Source organism: Arachis hypogaea, chromosome 11 (genome assembly GCF_003086295.3).
Source record: "Arachis hypogaea cultivar Tifrunner chromosome 11, arahy.Tifrunner.gnm2.J5K5, whole genome shotgun sequence".
Taxonomy (NCBI): domain Eukaryota; kingdom Viridiplantae; phylum Streptophyta; class Magnoliopsida; order Fabales; family Fabaceae; genus Arachis; species Arachis hypogaea.
This window is the reverse complement of record NC_092046.1, coordinates 135,239,424-135,256,989: the sequence shown is the minus strand read 5'-3', so window position 1 is coordinate 135,256,989 and position 17,566 is coordinate 135,239,424. Positions and strand designations below refer to the sequence as shown.

The window sequence follows — 17,566 nt, the reverse complement described above, 5'->3', positions numbered from 1 at the left end:
TGGTCAGCATTCATAATGAACTCAAATGCAAATTACAGAAAATGCATATAATAATTCTCAATAAAATGCTAAGCCAATATCCCTAAATAACTGCACAGAGCATGCACCAAAGTAAAATTATACTGAAGCACTTAGCCAAGCATAATTACAGAAAATAAGAGATCAAGTTTCAATTCCTATGTGACAATCATTGAATGTCTCCACTAATACGTTTAGCCAAGCATCCAGACTGATCATTTTCAAAATTTTAATGAGTCAGTGGTCCATTTCTTTGTTTCAAGTTTCAACATCCTTATAAAATCCCTGTTCTTCAATCATATGTAATTCAAATGCAAATACAGCATACTTCTAAATTAACCACACAGAAAAAGAAATACCAAAATTACATGCCTAGCAGCCTCGTGGCTGAAATTTTGGGGAAAAGTGGAGTTTGTCCCTGAAAGGCCAAAGCATAAAAAGAAATGACAAAATGCAGAACTTAATTCCAAATTCTTCAACAATAATTTGTATCTTTCACCTATTAATAAACACAATTGTATAAGTTCACTCAACTAACGAACTCCGTCGACTAGTAACATGGTACCAAAATCAACATTTTGTAGACACAGTCATGAATGCAACATAAACATTGTTGCTACTATAACCACTGAAACTGCATCAATGCAGGAATTGCAGCCATGTGAACCAATTTTTCCATGAAATTAATTTTTAATTTGATTCACATGCTAATGAGATAGAAATTACAACTTACAATATGAAACATGGTAGAGGAAAAGCATTAATTAAACATGTATTGAACATTCAGGATATGCAAATTATTTCAACAATAATAGCTATGCACATAGACAAATTGTGCGGTGTTTCTATTGAATATTGAAACCAAAAATTCAAGGAAACCCAATTGAATAATTCGAGCGAATCGTAAATACAGTAGAAGTTAGTATACTATTCAATGATCAAATTTTATGGATTGGAGAAAAAGAAATTAACAAAAACACAAAAAATGCTTGACAGTTAGTACTATGGTAGTAGTAGTGGGCAGGGAATCAAATTTCTGGAAGCTTTGGTGAAAGTTATGCATGTCTTCCATAAAGGACTAATTAACTAATTAATTATATATCAACTTAAAAAAATAAAAACAGAATCAATATGGAGACAAAACTAAAGTGATGCAGCAGAGAGCAGACACCACTTACCACTCTTGGAGGAAAACAAAAATCAGTTCGAATGCATCCTTTGGAAGTGTCACACCTAACTCTTCGAGCTCCCTTCTGAAAAAGAACTCAACACACTATTATCGCTGAAATTACCACAACAATGGCGTATCTGGCTCATGCATCAACTTGGTTTACTCTCAAATTTCAACATTGTAATTGAAATACAAGAAATAAATAAGAGCATAGTAGCTGTGTTTGTGATTACCGACCGGAAACCCCTTTAAAAATCGGAACCCCTCAAATTTCAGAACCAAATGGAAATTAATACATACCTAATCGACGACTGAGCACAGAGATAACGATGAGAAGCGCAGAGATCGACCCCAGGAGCACGGCAAGCCCTAGCTGCGGCGGCGGCTTCAATCGACCTCAGGAGCGACGACAGTGCACGGCGGAACAGCCTCCTCTCTTGCGTCGCATCTTCGTCCTCTCTCTCCATCTCGTCTGCAAATCGTCTCTCTCTCCCCTCCGGGCTCCCTGCTCCGCGACGGCAATGGCGGCGGCTGCAGCGACGTTGCGGCGGTGACCCCCTCTCACTCTCTATTCTCTCGATCGCGCTCTCTCATCTCCGTCTCCTCCTCTCCTCCCTCTGGTTCACTCTTTCTCTCGGATCTGGGTGTGTGTGTGTGAAAGGGGGCGTGGTGGGGGTGGTGAGTGATGGTGAGAATGAGTGTGAGTGTGTGGGTGTGTTAGGGTTAGGGTTTTGAACAATTAATTCGAAGGTGATTTGCGAAGGTGAGGGGCGAAACTTTTTTCTGATCAGATGGCGAAAGTGAGGGTATTCAAAGGCGAGTGTGATTTGGTGATAAGGAAAAGAAAAATTACTAAGTGTTTGGGTGCATTTGGCCTAGATACATTAGGCTACGCTTTTAAAGTGCACTCAAAATATAATAAATATGTTATTCTTTAAAAGCGTTTCTTTTGGTATGAAAAGTGTACCCATAGATATTAACATAAGGCTACGCTTTATAAGTGATTTTTATTGTATCTAAGGCTACACTTTTTAAATGATGCTACAATTGTGTTTCCTATTCTCTTATAAAAGGGGAACACGGAGAAAAGCGTAGCCTATTCATAGAATAGGCTACGCTTTTCAAATGTAGCTTAAAAAAAGTGTGGTTGAATGGGTGTTTTTCTTGTAGTGAATTGGACACCAAATTTTAGTAATTTTTTGTATTTTTTTATTAAGAAGTGCTCTGTTATATGTAATTTTTTTAAGTTAAATAATAAGTATCAGAAATTTATAAATGGTGTATATTAATTTAATTAATTTTGTTACAGAAGACCAACCAATTATGTTACTACTAGGGGTGGCAAACGGGCCTAAACCCGCCGGGCCGCCCCGCGTAACCCGCCAAAAAAGGCGGGCCGGGCTGGAAAATTGGGACCGCCAAATAGCAAAAACCCGCCTAATCCGCACCGCTTAAACCGCAGGCTTTGGTGGGGCGGGGCGGGCTTCCCCACCGGGCTTAGTGTTTTTTTAGTGAGGGGGTATTTTTACAATTTTTTGGCCAAAACCTAACTTCTCCCAAACTAACTTACAAGAGTATGAAGATAAAAATTGAGTGGTTTGGATTATGTTTATGTTACTTTGGAGACAATATTTATAATTATGTTTTAAATTATGTTTATTTTGCTTTGGAGAGAATATTTATACTTATGTTTTGGATGAAAACTTGGTTTATAATTATGTTTATTAGATATTTATAATTACAAAGATTTTATTGTTTATGAATATAAAAAATATAATTTTTTATGCCTTTAGAAATTATAATAGTTAAAAGTAAAAAATAGAAGAGATTTTTTATATTTTTATATATATTATTTAATAGTTAAAAAAAAAAGGGTATTTGGCGGGCTTAGCCCGCCGGCCCGCCAACCCGCCGTTAGGCGGGGCGGGCTGGGATTTTGGGACCGCCTCACTAGGCGGGGCGGGGCGAGCCAGCCCGCCAAAGGGCGGGCTTCTGGCGGGGCGGGGCGGGGCGGGGCGGGCTTCCCCGCTTGCCACCCCTAGTTACTACGACGTCTGTTATTTGAACTAATTTCATTATCATGCGCTTTCAATCTAGATTTTTCAAAGAGTAGAATACCAAATATTAAGCAAAAATTAAATTTATAGCCCAAAAAAATTAAATTATCATAATACATGTTAAGTTTTATGTTACCTGAAATAAAATGATGACGATGATGATGGTAGCTCTGGCCATTTGTATAATTGTAGTTAATCCTGTACCTTGCAATGGATTTGGAATAGGAATTATATTAGTTGATATAATGTGATTGCTGATTCGTTAAATTTTCCAATTATATTTGTCAGAACATAAGGTAGCAAGACGCAAAGAAGAAAAACCATTGCAAGAGCACGATTGAAAGTGAAACAGATATTTAACTCTCTTGGGTAAAGTACGATTAAAGGCGCAGAAGTTTTTTTTATTGAAAGTGAATCGGTATTTAAATTGAGTAGCGGATTCGATGGTCGCAAAACGTGTGGACCATAGAAATTTTAATTTATTTAAATACAAGTGCTTTTATAAAATGTTTTTAAAATTTTAGTTTTAACAATTGAAATTTTTTTACAATATTTTATTAAAAAAATTATATGAGATATTGATATTGATTTAGTAAAGAATATAATAATATTTCTTAATACAAACTTTTTAATATTTAACTTCTTAATAAATATTTTAAGAATACTTGATAAAGTACTTGTTAACTAACATAAATTCATTATTCTCATCTGTTTTAAAAACTTCTGATTTTTCATATAATTGACTTCTCATTAAATTAATAAGATCAATTTATACTATTGATTATAATAATTCATTTTATTTATAACTATGGTTTTGCTATTGCCCTTGCTGTGTATGAGAGAGGCAATAGTGGAGGTAGAGGATGACTGGGACTTGACCGCAAAAGAACTCGATTCTCTTGAACTCGATGCTTTCCAAAACATTGCTCAACTTGGCGACTCTTCTACCCCTCCTTCTTCTCAACAATTCAATCTACAACAACACCAACACCACCATTTTCCAAAACCACCTTCTGCCAACCATTCTCAACCCTTCCCACCAAACCCCATTTCGGATTTCCGTCTTCAAAGGGTAAAGTTATAATCTTTTCTTCATTTCATGTTGTTTCCAATTTCTTGTTGGGTTAAATTTGTCTTTTGGTGTGTGGGTAATTTTGTTAAAGTGCTGTTCAACAATGCAGAAGAATCAAAACATGTTTGCTACCATAGTCTTTAGTATGCTTCCCTGTACTCCGTGGTTCAGTTTTTGGAAGGAGAACTGCTCATAGTGTGTTTGTATTGCAATCCAGGTGGACGCTTTGCCTCAAGGAGCTAGAGCATTACCCCCCTCATTGAAACCAGGGACAAAAAAGGTATGCTTCTTTCCTTCAAAACCTTAACATTTGTTTCGGTGTCATTGTTTATGGCTGTATTACTTGTCTCTAATTCTATTTATCTTCCATCACAAAAAAAAAGTTATAAACTTAGATGTAATTTCTTCTGGTTTTTGAAATATCACTAGTTGATCTATTAACACTTGCTTTGATTTTGGCTTTATATGTAACCAGACGAGCCTTCTAAAGAACTGCCGAAGTTTTCTGTCAAACTTTTTCTTCATTCCAGCGGGCATGTTGCAGCGAAATTCCAATATGACCAGGATTCACATGCTAACTTCATCAAGAGTATTATATTTCTATTGAAAAATTTGAATTTTCCACAATTAGGGGCTATGTCTTTGGACTTGAACAAGTTCCTGCATACTCATGCTTTATAGGCTATGTTTCATGGCAGGTAATAATTTCTGCTTTTCGGAGAATCCCTAGATCTTCTTGGAATGCAAAAGAAAGGTATCTCTGTCTCTCCTCCAGCAATAAGTGTGCGTGTTCATCCTAGCACGCTTGTCTGGATTGGCTGTTTTGAGGGCTTAGTTATTTGAAAATTTTTGAGTCTGTAGGTTATGGATGTTCCTGCTTTCTTCCTTGTCAGAAGCAGAGAAGGTTCTAGGAAAAATATCTAATTATAAAGTTTAGGTAATAATTCTTGTATTTTCATTTTCTTTTTAATTGGGAAACTGATGTTATTATTTTATATCTTAATGAGAATTGAGCTTGGCTTATATAATTTCTTTGGGGGAAGCTGGTCAAGAGTTTGGGATTCCATCCATATAGTAGCTGTTATAGCAAAGTAAATTTTTGTTTCGCAGTACATATTTTTCCATGTTGATGGTCCTTGTGCTTTGTCACTTTGGCATTATTCCATCCATATTTTTGTTTTGTATCTATATCTCGAGACTAGTATAGCATCATGCAATTCTGGTTATTTATGTTTGAGCTAGTTATGGAACAGAATTCTTGTATGTCTTGACAACATGCTTATTTTGGGCGTATAAAATTATTTTCTATTTACATTTTAACGGCTATTGATATTCAAGAAAGTGAATTGTGGATTTCATTTATTTGAACTATGTGATTGTTGTTTAGATTATGAGTATTTTACGAAAACTTTCACTTTGAAAATGGTTCGAAAATTTGCTCACCAATTTTTATTGGTAAGATTGTGGTAAGTTTTCCTTCTAAAATTAGGTTATTTGACTTGGAAATGGTAATATGTGCTCTCCATCTTTGGTTGCGTTGAGGTGATAAAATCTAATCAATATTGGTTTCTTTTTTTTATACTGCAGTTGGAAGTGGTAAAAGCCAAAAGTAAGTCTTCCAAATCAAAAGATGAGTCTGAATCTCTTAAATTTACTCAAAAGAATCTGATTAGCAAGGTTTGCATGGAAGAAGCCCTGAACATAATCTTGACTTGTACAATTTGTTTGGAAGATTTTCTTATTACCTAGAACTATGATAGGTCTATAGTTTTTACTGCAACATTTTCTCAGGCCTTGGCCAATATTGGGGTAGTTTAAATCATTTTGACTGGTATATGATCAAAACTAAATCATGATATATTCGATTCTAGATATATACTAATTCCGCAGATGACAAGATTCCTGCTGTTCTTGAATATCTCAGAACTGTCATTGAGGTATTGCTCCCCTCCACTGCTTCAAAGCAATAAAATGTCAATAGAGAATTAGTGACTGCAGCTGTATGTACTATAAGAAAGTCAAGTTAGGGTCTCAACTTCTCTAGTTTCTCACCCATCTCCTTTGATTGGTGTGCTTGCATGATGCATGGTTTTCTGTCATCCAATAGTTTAAAATATGTTCAATGTTGGTTAAATTGGTCTTTTCTTATTGCTTTTATTGCAATCGGTGCCCCTTAATGTAGGGCCATAAGTTGAATGAATTAAATTGGCCGAATAGTGTAGTGAAAATGTCAGCATATGACATTTAATACGTATGCCACAATTATTATTGTTGTCAATGTTGGCTGGTCTGAGTGGTGACCAAAACAAACACGAACTGTAAACTAGACTATATGTTAATTCTTATATTTCATCCATCTTCCTGTCGCCCCAAATCATTGTGTATGCTTAATTTGAAAGTTTGATTGCTTTTTTTTTTTTTTCTCTTGCTTCCATCTTTCTATTTCATATGGGCTAGTGGTGGTTATCACGTGTAATATGTTGTGATCACTGCAGACAGGTTGCAAGTTTCTTATATTTGCGCACCATCAGCCAATGATAGATGCGATACATGAGTGCCTTCTTGTAAGACCATTTCAATTTTACTCATTTTTTTTATATTGGAAATTATAGACACTTAAAAAACTGTTGTAATTTTCCAGAAGAAAAAAGTGGGTTGCATCCGGATTGATGGAGGTACACCCGGTGCATGAAGGCAACAATTGGTTAGATTTTTAGGAAAAGGATTATATCAAAGCGGCTGTGGTATGGTGGTATTTTTCGTTGTGCATTTCTTCCATGTGTTTCCGTTATAAGCATCTTTTCTATTGTATGGGTTAGTATTTGTGCTTGAGATAATGATTTCATGTGACACGTTATCATGCAGCTATCCATTAAAGCTGGGGGAGTTGGATTAACTTTAACTGCTGCAAGCTTTGCAGAACAATCCTGGACTCCAGGTGACCTGATTCAGGTCAAAGATCGTGCTCATAGAATTGGCCTGGTATTCTCACACTCATTAAGTAGAAAGGAGAGAGTTGTTACTAGTTGCATGACAACATTAAAAAAACAGATAATCTCAAATGAAAAGAACTCTCACATCTAAATTTTTGAGTAGCAAAGACAACATGTGCTCTTCTGTTTTTTTACTAGTTAGTTCTTGTTTGCAGGTCTCATCAGTAAATATATACTAGTTGTTGGCAAATGATACGGTTCACGACATCATATGGTAGGTTTTGGTATAGCATTGACTTAACATTTATTATGCATTGATGATATAAATTTTTACATCATAGGGATGTGGTGCAATTCAAACTGGATAATTTGGGGCAGGTACATTTCTACATCTTCTTGAACTATCACATGTAATGCAAAATGTACATAATGCTTAGCTTCAAGGTTTCCATTCTGGTTTATATTCATATTTTGTCAAAGATTTATACTCAAGTAGTATTCGAGAGTTACTTTTCGATGTTTTTGAGAAACCATTCTGAATTTTAGTTACTGAAAAATCAGATGTTGGATGGCCATGAGAACACCTTAGTTGTGCCAAATAATCAGCCATTGAGTAGCCCTGCAAAGCATACTACTATTGAGCATAGCCCTTGAAGGCAGAGAACTCTTGACCAGTTTGCCAGAAGATGTGATAACGTGGATAGGTCAGAAGTCGGAACATCAGCCTGAACCGAAACGGCCCTGTCAGTCATGACTTGCAAGATATGCAAAATGGATTTCCATTTCGCAGATACGTGGCCAGGGGCAAGTGAATCGGAACTTAAATGTTTGTCTACATGCAGAACCAGATGTGCTTACATGGGGAATTCACCTTTGACGACTCAAATGCCTTTTGAAGCTGAAGTCCATTGTACAACAAATAATAGATTTTGAATAGAACTGACTACACTAAACTATGTTGCTTGTGCTGGAGATAATGGTTTGGTTATGTGAAATATGTATTGGAAGAAAATGTTGATAAAGTCACCCATCAGATTTTAGGTTTCCACTTATTGTTCTTAACTTTTTGCTTCCCTATCTTTTGTTTTAGTTTGGGGCTCTGTACAGAGTAGTACATTATCATATATGAATGAGACTTGTAAATTTCTTTACTCCATATGTATGTATCATTATATTTTGTAGCAATGATCATCTTTGAAAGAATAGACTCATAGAACCCCTCTATAGCACTTTGTTTAAAACTGACCACTACATTTCTCGCCCTCGCACATTCTTGCAGTCGCTCTCTGCTGCTCACAGTCTCACTCTTGCAGAGTCGCAATCCCACCAGCCGCCAGCACGGAAGCCTTCTTCCCAGTTCCCAGCGAGCATCGACCCAGCAGGCAGCAGCGTTCTTCTAGCAGCGCCCAGCGTCGCCAGCGAGCACCGACCCAGGAACGTTCTTCCCAGCAGTGCCAAGCCACCGACCCCAGTTCCCACCGAGCCTCCATCGTCTTCTGTAATGGAGGCTAAGCCTCATGTTTGTTTTTTCTGTTCTGATTCTATTTTTATTTTTAAATTCTGGTTTAGTCTTCTTATTGATTCTAATTTATAATTAATACTTGGCTAAGCCTCCATCGTCTTCTGATTTTGTTTTTTAATTTTAAACTTTTTGTTCTGTTTTGATTTAGGGGTTTAGGGTTAATTCTGATTCATGATTTTCAATTCTATTTGTATATTTTGGTTCACAGATTTAGGGTTGTTGGTTCTGATTTTTTGGTTGAGGGTTGTTAGATTTTTATTCTCTGTTCTGATTTTATTTGTTGTTGATTTACTAAAATTGCTTCTGATTGTTGTTCATTGTTCATTGTTCATTGTTCATTGTTCAATGTATTAGTTACGGCATAGCCTGAATAGCTGTTTTTTCAGTTCCCATTGTATGGAATGGATGTTAGCAAGCAAAGTTGTATTTACTGATCATGATATCTGGAAAGCTGTTTTTGGTTTGAAGACCATATATTTAGAACTCTCCATGGATGAATCATAGGCCACAGTATGAAAATCAATTATTTTCAATGGTCTTTTTCATCCTTCCTTCTAGTCTATTTTAGAGTATACTAGGTGTTTTGTTTTGTTTGCATGCTTTAGAACTCTATGAGCTAGTGACCCTTTTTCTCTATTGATTTTAAGACTTTAAAACATGAAACCAAACATGTTATTACACATTTTTCAGTACCACGTTATTGATTCATTGATTTCATTGTTGCTGGTTGTTTTATTGCTGGGTTCAGTGTTCATTGTTTTATTTGTTGTTCATTCTTTAGGAAAATTGCTTTTGATTGCTGGTTCACTAGTTCAGTGGGTTTCTCTCCATGCATCAATCCTAGACCACATGTTTTTTGTGTGATGGCATGCACATTAAGAAGACCTTCAACCAAAAAATTGACCTAAAGCTCTTTATATAAGGAAGATAGCTTTTGTTCATTTAATCATGCAGAAAGCACTATGGGAACGTCCTGTATATTGAGGCTGCAGAAAATGGCTGCCATCTTTACCAACTATTCCTGAAGTGTAGAACTATTGAATAGTTGTAAAATTTTTGCAGTTAATATTATTTACAACTCTTACAACATTTTCTGAGAGGTTCTGGGTTGTGTGTATCTACTAAATAATATCAAGGATGTTTACTTGCTTAAATTTTTAAAAGTAATAGCAGGGAGAACCAATAGTTGTTAACTTTCATTACTTGGAGATATTACTGGTAGAATCTGCATGTGTTCAATTGTTTTCAAATAAAATATTGTAATAATCCTTATGGCTATGCAGTTTAGAATTTATATAGAATGAGTCTTGAGTCTTGAGATCACTCAAGGAACAATTTTCTTCACAACCATCATAAAACAGAAATGTAACTGAAATTATTTTCTGCATATTAATGATGCTCATATTCTATTTCTTCTGTTTCTACTAAATAATCTGAAAATTAGTATCAAATAACATAAATTGCAATAAGCAATTAACTTAATCAAGAGTATGTTTATTCACTCATATTGTAGTGATTGTTGTGACGAGTGGCATTTTTTTGTAATTTTGGTCAAGGATTAAGTTTTGAAAATTTGAATGATTCATTGACACATGTATCAAGTAAAACATGTTGAAACCCCTTTTGCAAAAGCTTCTTTGCTTTAATTTTTTTTTTTCTGGTATCTATTCGCACTCATGATAATAGTGCAAAGCTTATATCTCATACATGTAAATTGACCTTGGTCAAATTAGACCAAACCATTTACAACACAAAACAGAGTTTCTATTACATAACAAGGTAAGCCTACCCTCCGCATTAGTGTTGTTAACCTACAAAAGAAACCCAACATCAAATTCTTAGTAATTGATCTCAAATGGTAATATTATAATAAACAAATAATAAAAATTACTACACATGTTTAATTATATTGATCCTAGAGGACAAAATCTCTAATCATTGATTTCCAATTTTACACAAATATTTATTTGTACCAGATATTTCTACAATAGATTTGTCCTACGATAATTCAAGTGATCAATACATTGCATCCAAATATTAAAATTAAACATCCAAGAAGCACAAAAATTGTTCTCAATATAAGAAATATATGATTTCCTGAGGGAAAAGATGAGAAGACTGCAATGTAATGATTGAAACAGGATCAAAATGTAACAAATGCTATGTTCCAATAACGTGTACAGTAAGTTGTGATTATAACCAAATAAACTCTCACCTCTATAGTCTTTCTATTTGAAGTTGTGACAATGTCTCCAGGCCTCATACCTTTTCCACTAATCATATTCTTACAAGCTGCAACTACAAAATGAACCTGCATATGCAGGACTTTAAACTTGGGCATAGCATGAATTATTAATTATAATTAGCAATTGTACCACAAAATGCAGTAACTCACAATATTCACCAGCAACTCCAAACTAAACATTCCAAAAGAAACTAGAACGAAATTTCATATGCAATATGGAATGCAATAGAAAACTCGATAGTGTTAAATAAGAAAAGAAATGAGATAAAAAAATTTCCTTTAGTTTTGTACAAATGAAACTATGTTCAAATCAATCAATTGAATTTTATTTTTTACAAAGGGGAAAAATTCATGAACAATGACATAAATTACTGACCTCAACTCCAAGAGGTTTGATTTGACCAAGAGCTTTTGCTGCACCCAAAACGGCAGCGACCGGCGACCCAGTTCTGGCAGCGATCGGCGACACGACGGCGAGAGCAGATACGACGGCATGCAGTGACTCGATGGCAAGCTGCTCCAAGCCACGGACAGAGAAGCCAGTGAAGATGGGGACTACGTGCCGAGCTACCTGGGTTCCGGACAGAGGGAAGAGGAAGAAGCGGAAGCGCTCTGAGACAGGGGACGGCGGCGGCAAAGAACCTAGGGCTAGGGTTTTGTTGTTTTGGTTTGGGACTTTCACTGTTTTGTTTCAGAATGGAGGGAGGGGGACGAATGATATTAAGGAAATTGGAGAAGATGAAGAACGATTGATTTTTAGTTTTATAGTTTTATTGATATGTTTTGCTTTGCTTTAGAGGGAGACATGAATGATTAGGGAAATTGGAGAAGATGAAGAACGATTGATTTTTGGTTTTTTTTTATATGTTTTTGTTTTGTTGTTTAAATTATTTGAAATTATAAAATTATGATTAATTGAATTCTAAAATTTGATTAATTTAAAAGGATATTTTTGTCTAATCAAATAAAGTAAGGATGTTTAAGACTTTTTATAAAATTAAATAAAAAATATTTTTTATTTTTATTTAATTAAAAAGGGTGTATTAGTAAAAGTGGTGATATAATATATATTTAAAAAAGAAAAAATTAAATGCTGACGTGGAAAATTCCACATGGCTTATTACTACTTGTTCATATTTTTAACGTATCGGTACGTATGAATTTATCATTGTACCGTAGCAAACACCTTTTTCTTTTATTGATGACAATTTCTTCATATTCGCAATCATCTTATTTATTTCAATTTATTCCTCAAATTTATGACTTTCCCTTATTTAACTAGTTTCCTCCTTATTTTGGAAATCGGAAGGAAGGAACGTCTGTGCATGCATGCATGTTCGTTGTATATAACATTTTTATCCTAAACTGCAAAATAATAACGTAAAAAAAAGATGTAATATTCAATATATAAAGATCAGATACTAATGTTCCACTAACTTGCTGCATTGAAGTCATGATGAGTTAAGCATGCGTGTGTGGTTAGATTGTGTTTATGAAATCCAAGCTTCACGACAGATCAGATCAGAGACATACGATCATTAGCTTCCAACCTAACGGGACAAACCCTACAACTTCCTATGATCCTTCACTGAGCTGTGACAATCAAATCCCATCGATCAAGCTCTCTACAGATTGCATGATTCAACATCAAATAGCATTGACCATGTCCGTGTAGTTCCCTTAAGTTTCACGGAGAATAATGTTCTTGCTGGGGATCATGGAATCCCGCACTTCTAGAAGCCAGAAGCTCAACCACTTCTATTGACCACGAACAAAAGTTAACATGCAATGCATCATATCATATATTTAATTCATTCGAGAAGTTGTAAGATAATAACCAAATAAATCATGGTCAATCACATTAATGGCAGGTCAAACCTACCTTCTTCTTCATCATCTTCGTTTTGACTTGTAAAGAATGGGGTGAGGTAGTTCTTATCTAATGCTTTAAAAGATGCAGCACTACAACAGATAAGAAAAGCAGAGAGCAGTAGTCAGAAGTAGAAAAGTCATGAAAAAGAGCAGTTACTTGAACGCATTTTTTGTCATTAAGATTCAGAACTCATATAATACCTGTTTAATTCTCGAAGCTTCAACTTGATTTTGCTCCCTGGTGATAATTCTTCCTTCTGAGGAGAAACATAGCTGCCATTGCTTTCCTCAAACTTGTGGAAGAAACGGAAAATATTAGTTAAGATAATCGCTATTGTCCTTTACTAGGAAAACAAATTAAATCCAAAACAACCATGTATAAACGAACACATACAATTTGTAAGGATTCAACACCACATTAAAAGCTTCCTTTCCACATGCATATCAAACACTTGGGCTATATTACGCAAGGAACAACACTGATGATTAAAGACAGCAAAAGAGCCTCATCTTGAAAAACTTACCTTTGTGATCTCACCTGAAGGCAAAGGGCTCTCCTTGCTATTAATTTCACCACCTACAACTTCTAAAGCTTCCAGCATGGTACCTGTTGAACCACCAATCAGCAATACCTAAAAGAAAGTAAACAAGTTTATGTCAAGCAAGCATCTTACTCAACCTCTTTTTTAGTTTATTTATTATTTTTGTGCAATGTTTAGCTTATTGGATGACAACCATAAATATGCATACCGTCAACATGACAATTGCTGTAGTTGCAGTGAATATGGTCTGCCCATGTCCTTCAGGAAGATCATGAACTGATTGTAGAGCAAGGGCAAAGGCCATTGCTCCTCGAAGTCCTGTTTGTTTTCATGAAGTGAAAAACCTAAGTGATCTGGCAAAGAATTAAAGATCACACCAAAAGCAGCGGCCAACCAAACTTCCCCAATATAGTCAATGGTTTACACTCTTACCACTATACCATAGTGCTTTCTGGTGCTTTGGTGGTATCTTTTGCTGTTGAGGTCTGACTAAGTTGATCAGATATGCGCAACAAAAGACATTGGCCGCCCTGTATAAAGCCAAAAAAAAAAAAAGAATAGTAAACAGTTTTAGGGAGAAATGTGAAACCAAAGCATCAAAGTGTCTGAATTCATGCAATTCATTGTGTTGTAACCAAACTAAAAAAGCAGAAATGTACAAATGTCTCTGTTATTTTATGAATTCATGCAAATCATTGTGTTGTAACCAAACTAGCTCAAAAAGCAGAAATGTACTAATGTCTCTGTTATTAGTAGCTTATGATGATAGCAACTGGAGCTCAAATACCTTGCAATTCCAATGGATATCTGAAATACCCAACAAGAAAGTTAAGGAAGAAGACCGAAAGGAACTTAAAATAAATAGGCTAATAGAAATCAATGGCAATTCAAATTAAAAGATAACATCCAAGGATCAAGTAAAAGGATACAACTGAGAAGCAAATAAATCCAACATGTGACCAGCTATGTTTCTCCATGGCAATATCAATCCCCATGTATATAAATCTGTAGATCATATGAAAAAATGGTTTATCAGTTGGAGGAAATATCAAACTCCAAGAAGTATAATTCTACTAACAAATCCTACTTACACAAATGTCTCTGCTAATGATGATATTAACTCGAAGAAAGAAGAGACAAATCTCTGAGAACTTCTAGACAAGTTTGAATACGTGTAGTGCTTCATGACCTAAAAAAAGCAGAGACATTGACAGAAATGCAATAAAACACAGATATAAACTTCAATCAAAGCATAATAAGCACTTACCATTCCCGTGAACAATATTGATACAATACCAGACAAGCCAAGACCTTCTGCAAGCATGTACCTAAGAAATGAAATAGCTTGTAAAAGAACTTTTTCTAGGCTTCTATGACAATTTAATAAAGAAATAAGCCCGGGAGATTACTTACGAGAAATATGGGAAAAGTACAAAAAGACAGCTCTCCAAGTTCTGAAGGCTAGATAAAACCGAAAACTTCCCTAATCAGTATTTTCCATAGATATGATGCGAACTATCCAATCTTGAGCCGAAGAAAAATGAGTTCATAAAATACTTACCTGTCAATACTCAATCCTGCATACTTAAATAGGTTCTGAGAGTTAAGGTTCCTCAATCTATTTTGACTTCTAAGTATCTAAAGAATCATGCTGCACATATATTGGACAAGTATAGAATTTATTTAAAAGGATATTAAAGCAGATATGAATCCAACTACACCACCTGCAAAGCGAACAAACAACTTAGGAAAGGTGAAAAGATATTAGATATCAGCTAACAATAAGTTCACCCTCTTTCTCAATCATCATCTTTCAAGAAAATTTGGCATACAATAAAAGTGATATGAAACAACACCAAACCATAATACAAGGTAATAGAACAACCTTAACTATTGCATGAAGGCTACGTTAGGTGAAATTTGTAAAACTTACCAGCAGACATCGACCCAACAAAAGTCTCCAAGAATCTAACAACCACCATGAATAAGTTCTGTCCAGATGGATGAGTTTTAACCAGTGACATTGTTCTGAAAAGTAAGTGTTCTAGTTGGAGGGAAGTCTAATGATACTTGGGTTTACTTTGAAAAGAGCATAATATACCTTAGAGGTCAAGATACTTAGATACATACCTGTACAATGAAATAGCCATCTGCCAATTGCCGAAAGGAGATGACGAAAGAAAAGAAGAAAAAGATCAGTTAGTAAGTAGCAAGACCCAAACTTAAATCCCAGATAATCAATTACTTTCTTAAAATAAAAATTATGATAATAATAAGAAAAGTTTATGAAAGGATCATACAGCATCATTCAGAACAGACTCTCCAAAAACCAGGGCATACAAATTGACATCAGTGCCAAGCTCCTACAAACAAGGCAGCATGAAAAAGCAAACTGAAATGGATGCTACATATTTAGTGTGGATAAATACAATAATAATGTTGAGTCACTGATGTGGAAGAGTGGAGAATAACCTGAAATATGGAGAGAACGGTAACTGGATCAGTTGCAGAGATAAGAGCACCAAACATTAGGCACTCAACGAAAGGTAGTCCGTACACGAGGTGTATAAATCCACCAAGGAAACTGCATGCATTGCATATTATGATCAGAAAATTAAAGCATTATTGAAGTATTGAATATTGATCATCATAACTCGTAATAATGTACCGTGTCAAAGAAAGAAAAACTTACACAAGGACACCAGTTACAACAGAAGCTAGAAAGGTACCGAATATAGCAAAGGTGATAATGGCTCCAAAATTAGAGAAGAAAGGTTGCTGTGGAGTCCATTACAATACAATGCTCGGAATTAATAGGTTAACAAAAAAAAAAAGAAGAAGAGAGAGAAATAGAATAACATAAAAAAGAACAGAAGGTGTAAGAAAGGAGGAGCTTACCGGTGCGAGGCTGAAACCAGACTGAGTAAATTGAAGGAGGGTGAAGGAAACCACACAAAAAAATTGAGAGAATGAATGAAATTAAGATAAATAAAAAAGAAAATAAAAAAAAGGATATAATATTATGGGAGGGAGCAAGAAGAGGAAGAAGAACTCCTCGTGGAAATTGAACCAGGCTCTGATGCTGGTCTGAGTGTGGGAGATGTTGGCGAGGACGCCGACAAGCAGGCCGATGAGGAGGGAGGCGCTGGCCTCCGGAACCACGTAAATCTTCTTGCGGCGGAGGACATGGCCAAGCACGAAGGCCAGCACCAGCATCATGATCTGCAGCAGAATTCCCAGCCCTGCCGCCTGCTCCGCTTTGCTCGCAACCGTCTCCGTGACCACATCCGCCGCTCTTGCCGGTGATATATCGACATCCTCAATCACCATTCGCATATCCGCTCACGCTCGCTATTCTATACCTTCAGTTAGAGTGAGAATCAGAATACGGTCATTATTTGTTCAGGAAGCCAGGAATATGGTTGGGCAGTGGGGCCCATTTGTGTTTCGGTTACTGACGTGGCACTTGAAGCAGCACCATTCTGTCCTCTTAGTTTTCTCTTTTTCAGTTTCATCCACTTTCTCAATCATCATAAAGCTGCCTAGCTCTAGCTACCTAGCTACCTTATTGTCACAAAAGTGCACTCTTGACTTTATCTATTTTTTCATCTTTATAAAAAATTTAATAAAAATAGTGTCTTGTAGTTAATAGGCTAATTTATGCAGTAATTGAGACCTAGCATGTATTATGCACAGTTATGACATTATAGCGTATTATTTATAAAAAATCTAGGATTCAATTTGTGGCGTAACAAACAAATCAAAAATTTATATTTGTTTGAGATACAGAATCTAAGATCTAATTTATATATTTAAATTTAAATCTAACTCTCAAATATTTATTTTCTTTAAAGAAAAAACACATCAAATTTTCACATGGTTTAAAAACACATTTGAAGTCTAATACCAAAATTGAAAAACATAGTTAAACTAGACCAAATATTTTTTAATGATTTTTAAATAAAGAAAAGTCTAGGGGCAGCAACTTTTGTGTTTTCTGGCCAGCACTTAACCATCAAAATAAAAGTGAGTGATCTCCCACCATTAGATGTAATCTCACACTATTAAAAACACTATTAATGACCAATTGATTATTACAAAACACCAAACTTACTAGCCCCCTAACATTCCTCT

General features: G+C 35.4%; 2 protein-coding genes across 37 annotated transcripts; one reads left to right on the top strand and one right to left on the bottom strand.

The window, feature by feature from the left end:
* The first annotated feature begins 4,029 nt into the window (after positions 1–4,029).
* LOC112722776 (uncharacterized) lies at positions 4,030–8,407 on the top strand. Of its 36 annotated transcripts, none has more exons than XR_011867824.1 (14): positions 4,057–4,318; positions 4,428–4,461; positions 4,536–4,598; positions 4,794–4,907; positions 5,017–5,072; positions 5,180–5,255; positions 5,906–5,995; positions 6,190–6,255; positions 6,814–6,882; positions 6,960–7,062; positions 7,184–7,300; positions 7,467–7,525; positions 7,593–7,629; positions 7,813–8,407. XR_011867824.1 is itself a non-coding variant. In XM_072207423.1 (13 exons), the coding sequence occupies exons 1-5, from the start codon at positions 4,055–4,057 to the stop codon at positions 5,253–5,255; spliced, it is 573 nt and encodes a 190-aa protein (XP_072063524.1). In that variant the 5' UTR covers positions 4,030–4,054; the 3' UTR covers positions 5,906–5,995; positions 6,190–6,255; positions 6,814–6,882; positions 6,960–7,062; positions 7,184–7,300; positions 7,467–7,525; positions 7,593–7,629; positions 7,813–8,407. The 36 variants fall into 36 exon arrangements, 34 of the variants coding, with proteins under 34 accessions (XP_072063524.1, XP_072063529.1, XP_072063542.1 ...); XR_011867823.1 differs by having other exon boundaries at positions 4,078–4,318; positions 5,173–5,255; XM_072207423.1 differs by lacking the exon at positions 4,428–4,461 and having other exon boundaries at positions 4,030–4,318.
* A 3,992-nt stretch (positions 8,408–12,399) lies between these two features.
* Positions 12,400–16,802, bottom strand: LOC112722773 (sodium/hydrogen exchanger 6-like). The gene is made up of 19 exons (XM_072207420.1): positions 16,331–16,802; positions 16,125–16,210; positions 15,905–16,016; positions 15,733–15,795; positions 15,563–15,582; positions 15,366–15,460; positions 15,128–15,156; positions 14,994–15,025; positions 14,846–14,893; positions 14,700–14,760; positions 14,524–14,621; positions 14,362–14,437; positions 14,220–14,239; positions 13,865–13,962; positions 13,641–13,750; positions 13,415–13,522; positions 13,092–13,183; positions 12,901–12,980; positions 12,400–12,776 (listed from the first exon to the last, which is right to left on the bottom strand). The coding sequence occupies exons 3-19, from the start codon at positions 15,959–15,961 to the stop codon at positions 12,706–12,708; spliced, it is 1,158 nt and encodes a 385-aa protein (XP_072063521.1). The 5' UTR covers positions 15,962–16,016; positions 16,125–16,210; positions 16,331–16,802; the 3' UTR covers positions 12,400–12,705.
* Positions 16,803–17,566: the final 764 nt, after the last annotated feature.

Coding starts and splice junctions, on each gene's coding strand:
- LOC112722776 (XM_072207424.1), top strand. CDS start 4,055: ATGGTTTTGCTATTGCCCTTGCTGTGTATGAGAGAGGCAATAGTGGAG. Junction 4,908..5,016: donor ACATGCTAACTTCATCAAGA/GTATTATATTTC, acceptor GTTTCATGGCAG/GTAATAATTTCTGCTTTTCG. Junction 5,073..5,179: donor TCTTGGAATGCAAAAGAAAG/GTATCTCTGTCT, acceptor TTGAGTCTGTAG/GTTATGGATGTTCCTGCTTT.
- LOC112722773 (XM_072207420.1), bottom strand. CDS start 15,961: ATGTTTGGTGCTCTTATCTCTGCAACTGATCCAGTTACCGTTCTCTCC. Junction 15,461..15,562: donor ATGGCTATTTCATTGTACAG/GTATGTATCTAA, acceptor CTTACTTTTCAG/AACAATGTCACTGGTTAAAA. Junction 13,523..13,640: donor CAGCAATTGTCATGTTGACG/GTATGCATATTT, acceptor ACTTTCTTTTAG/GTATTGCTGATTGGTGGTTC.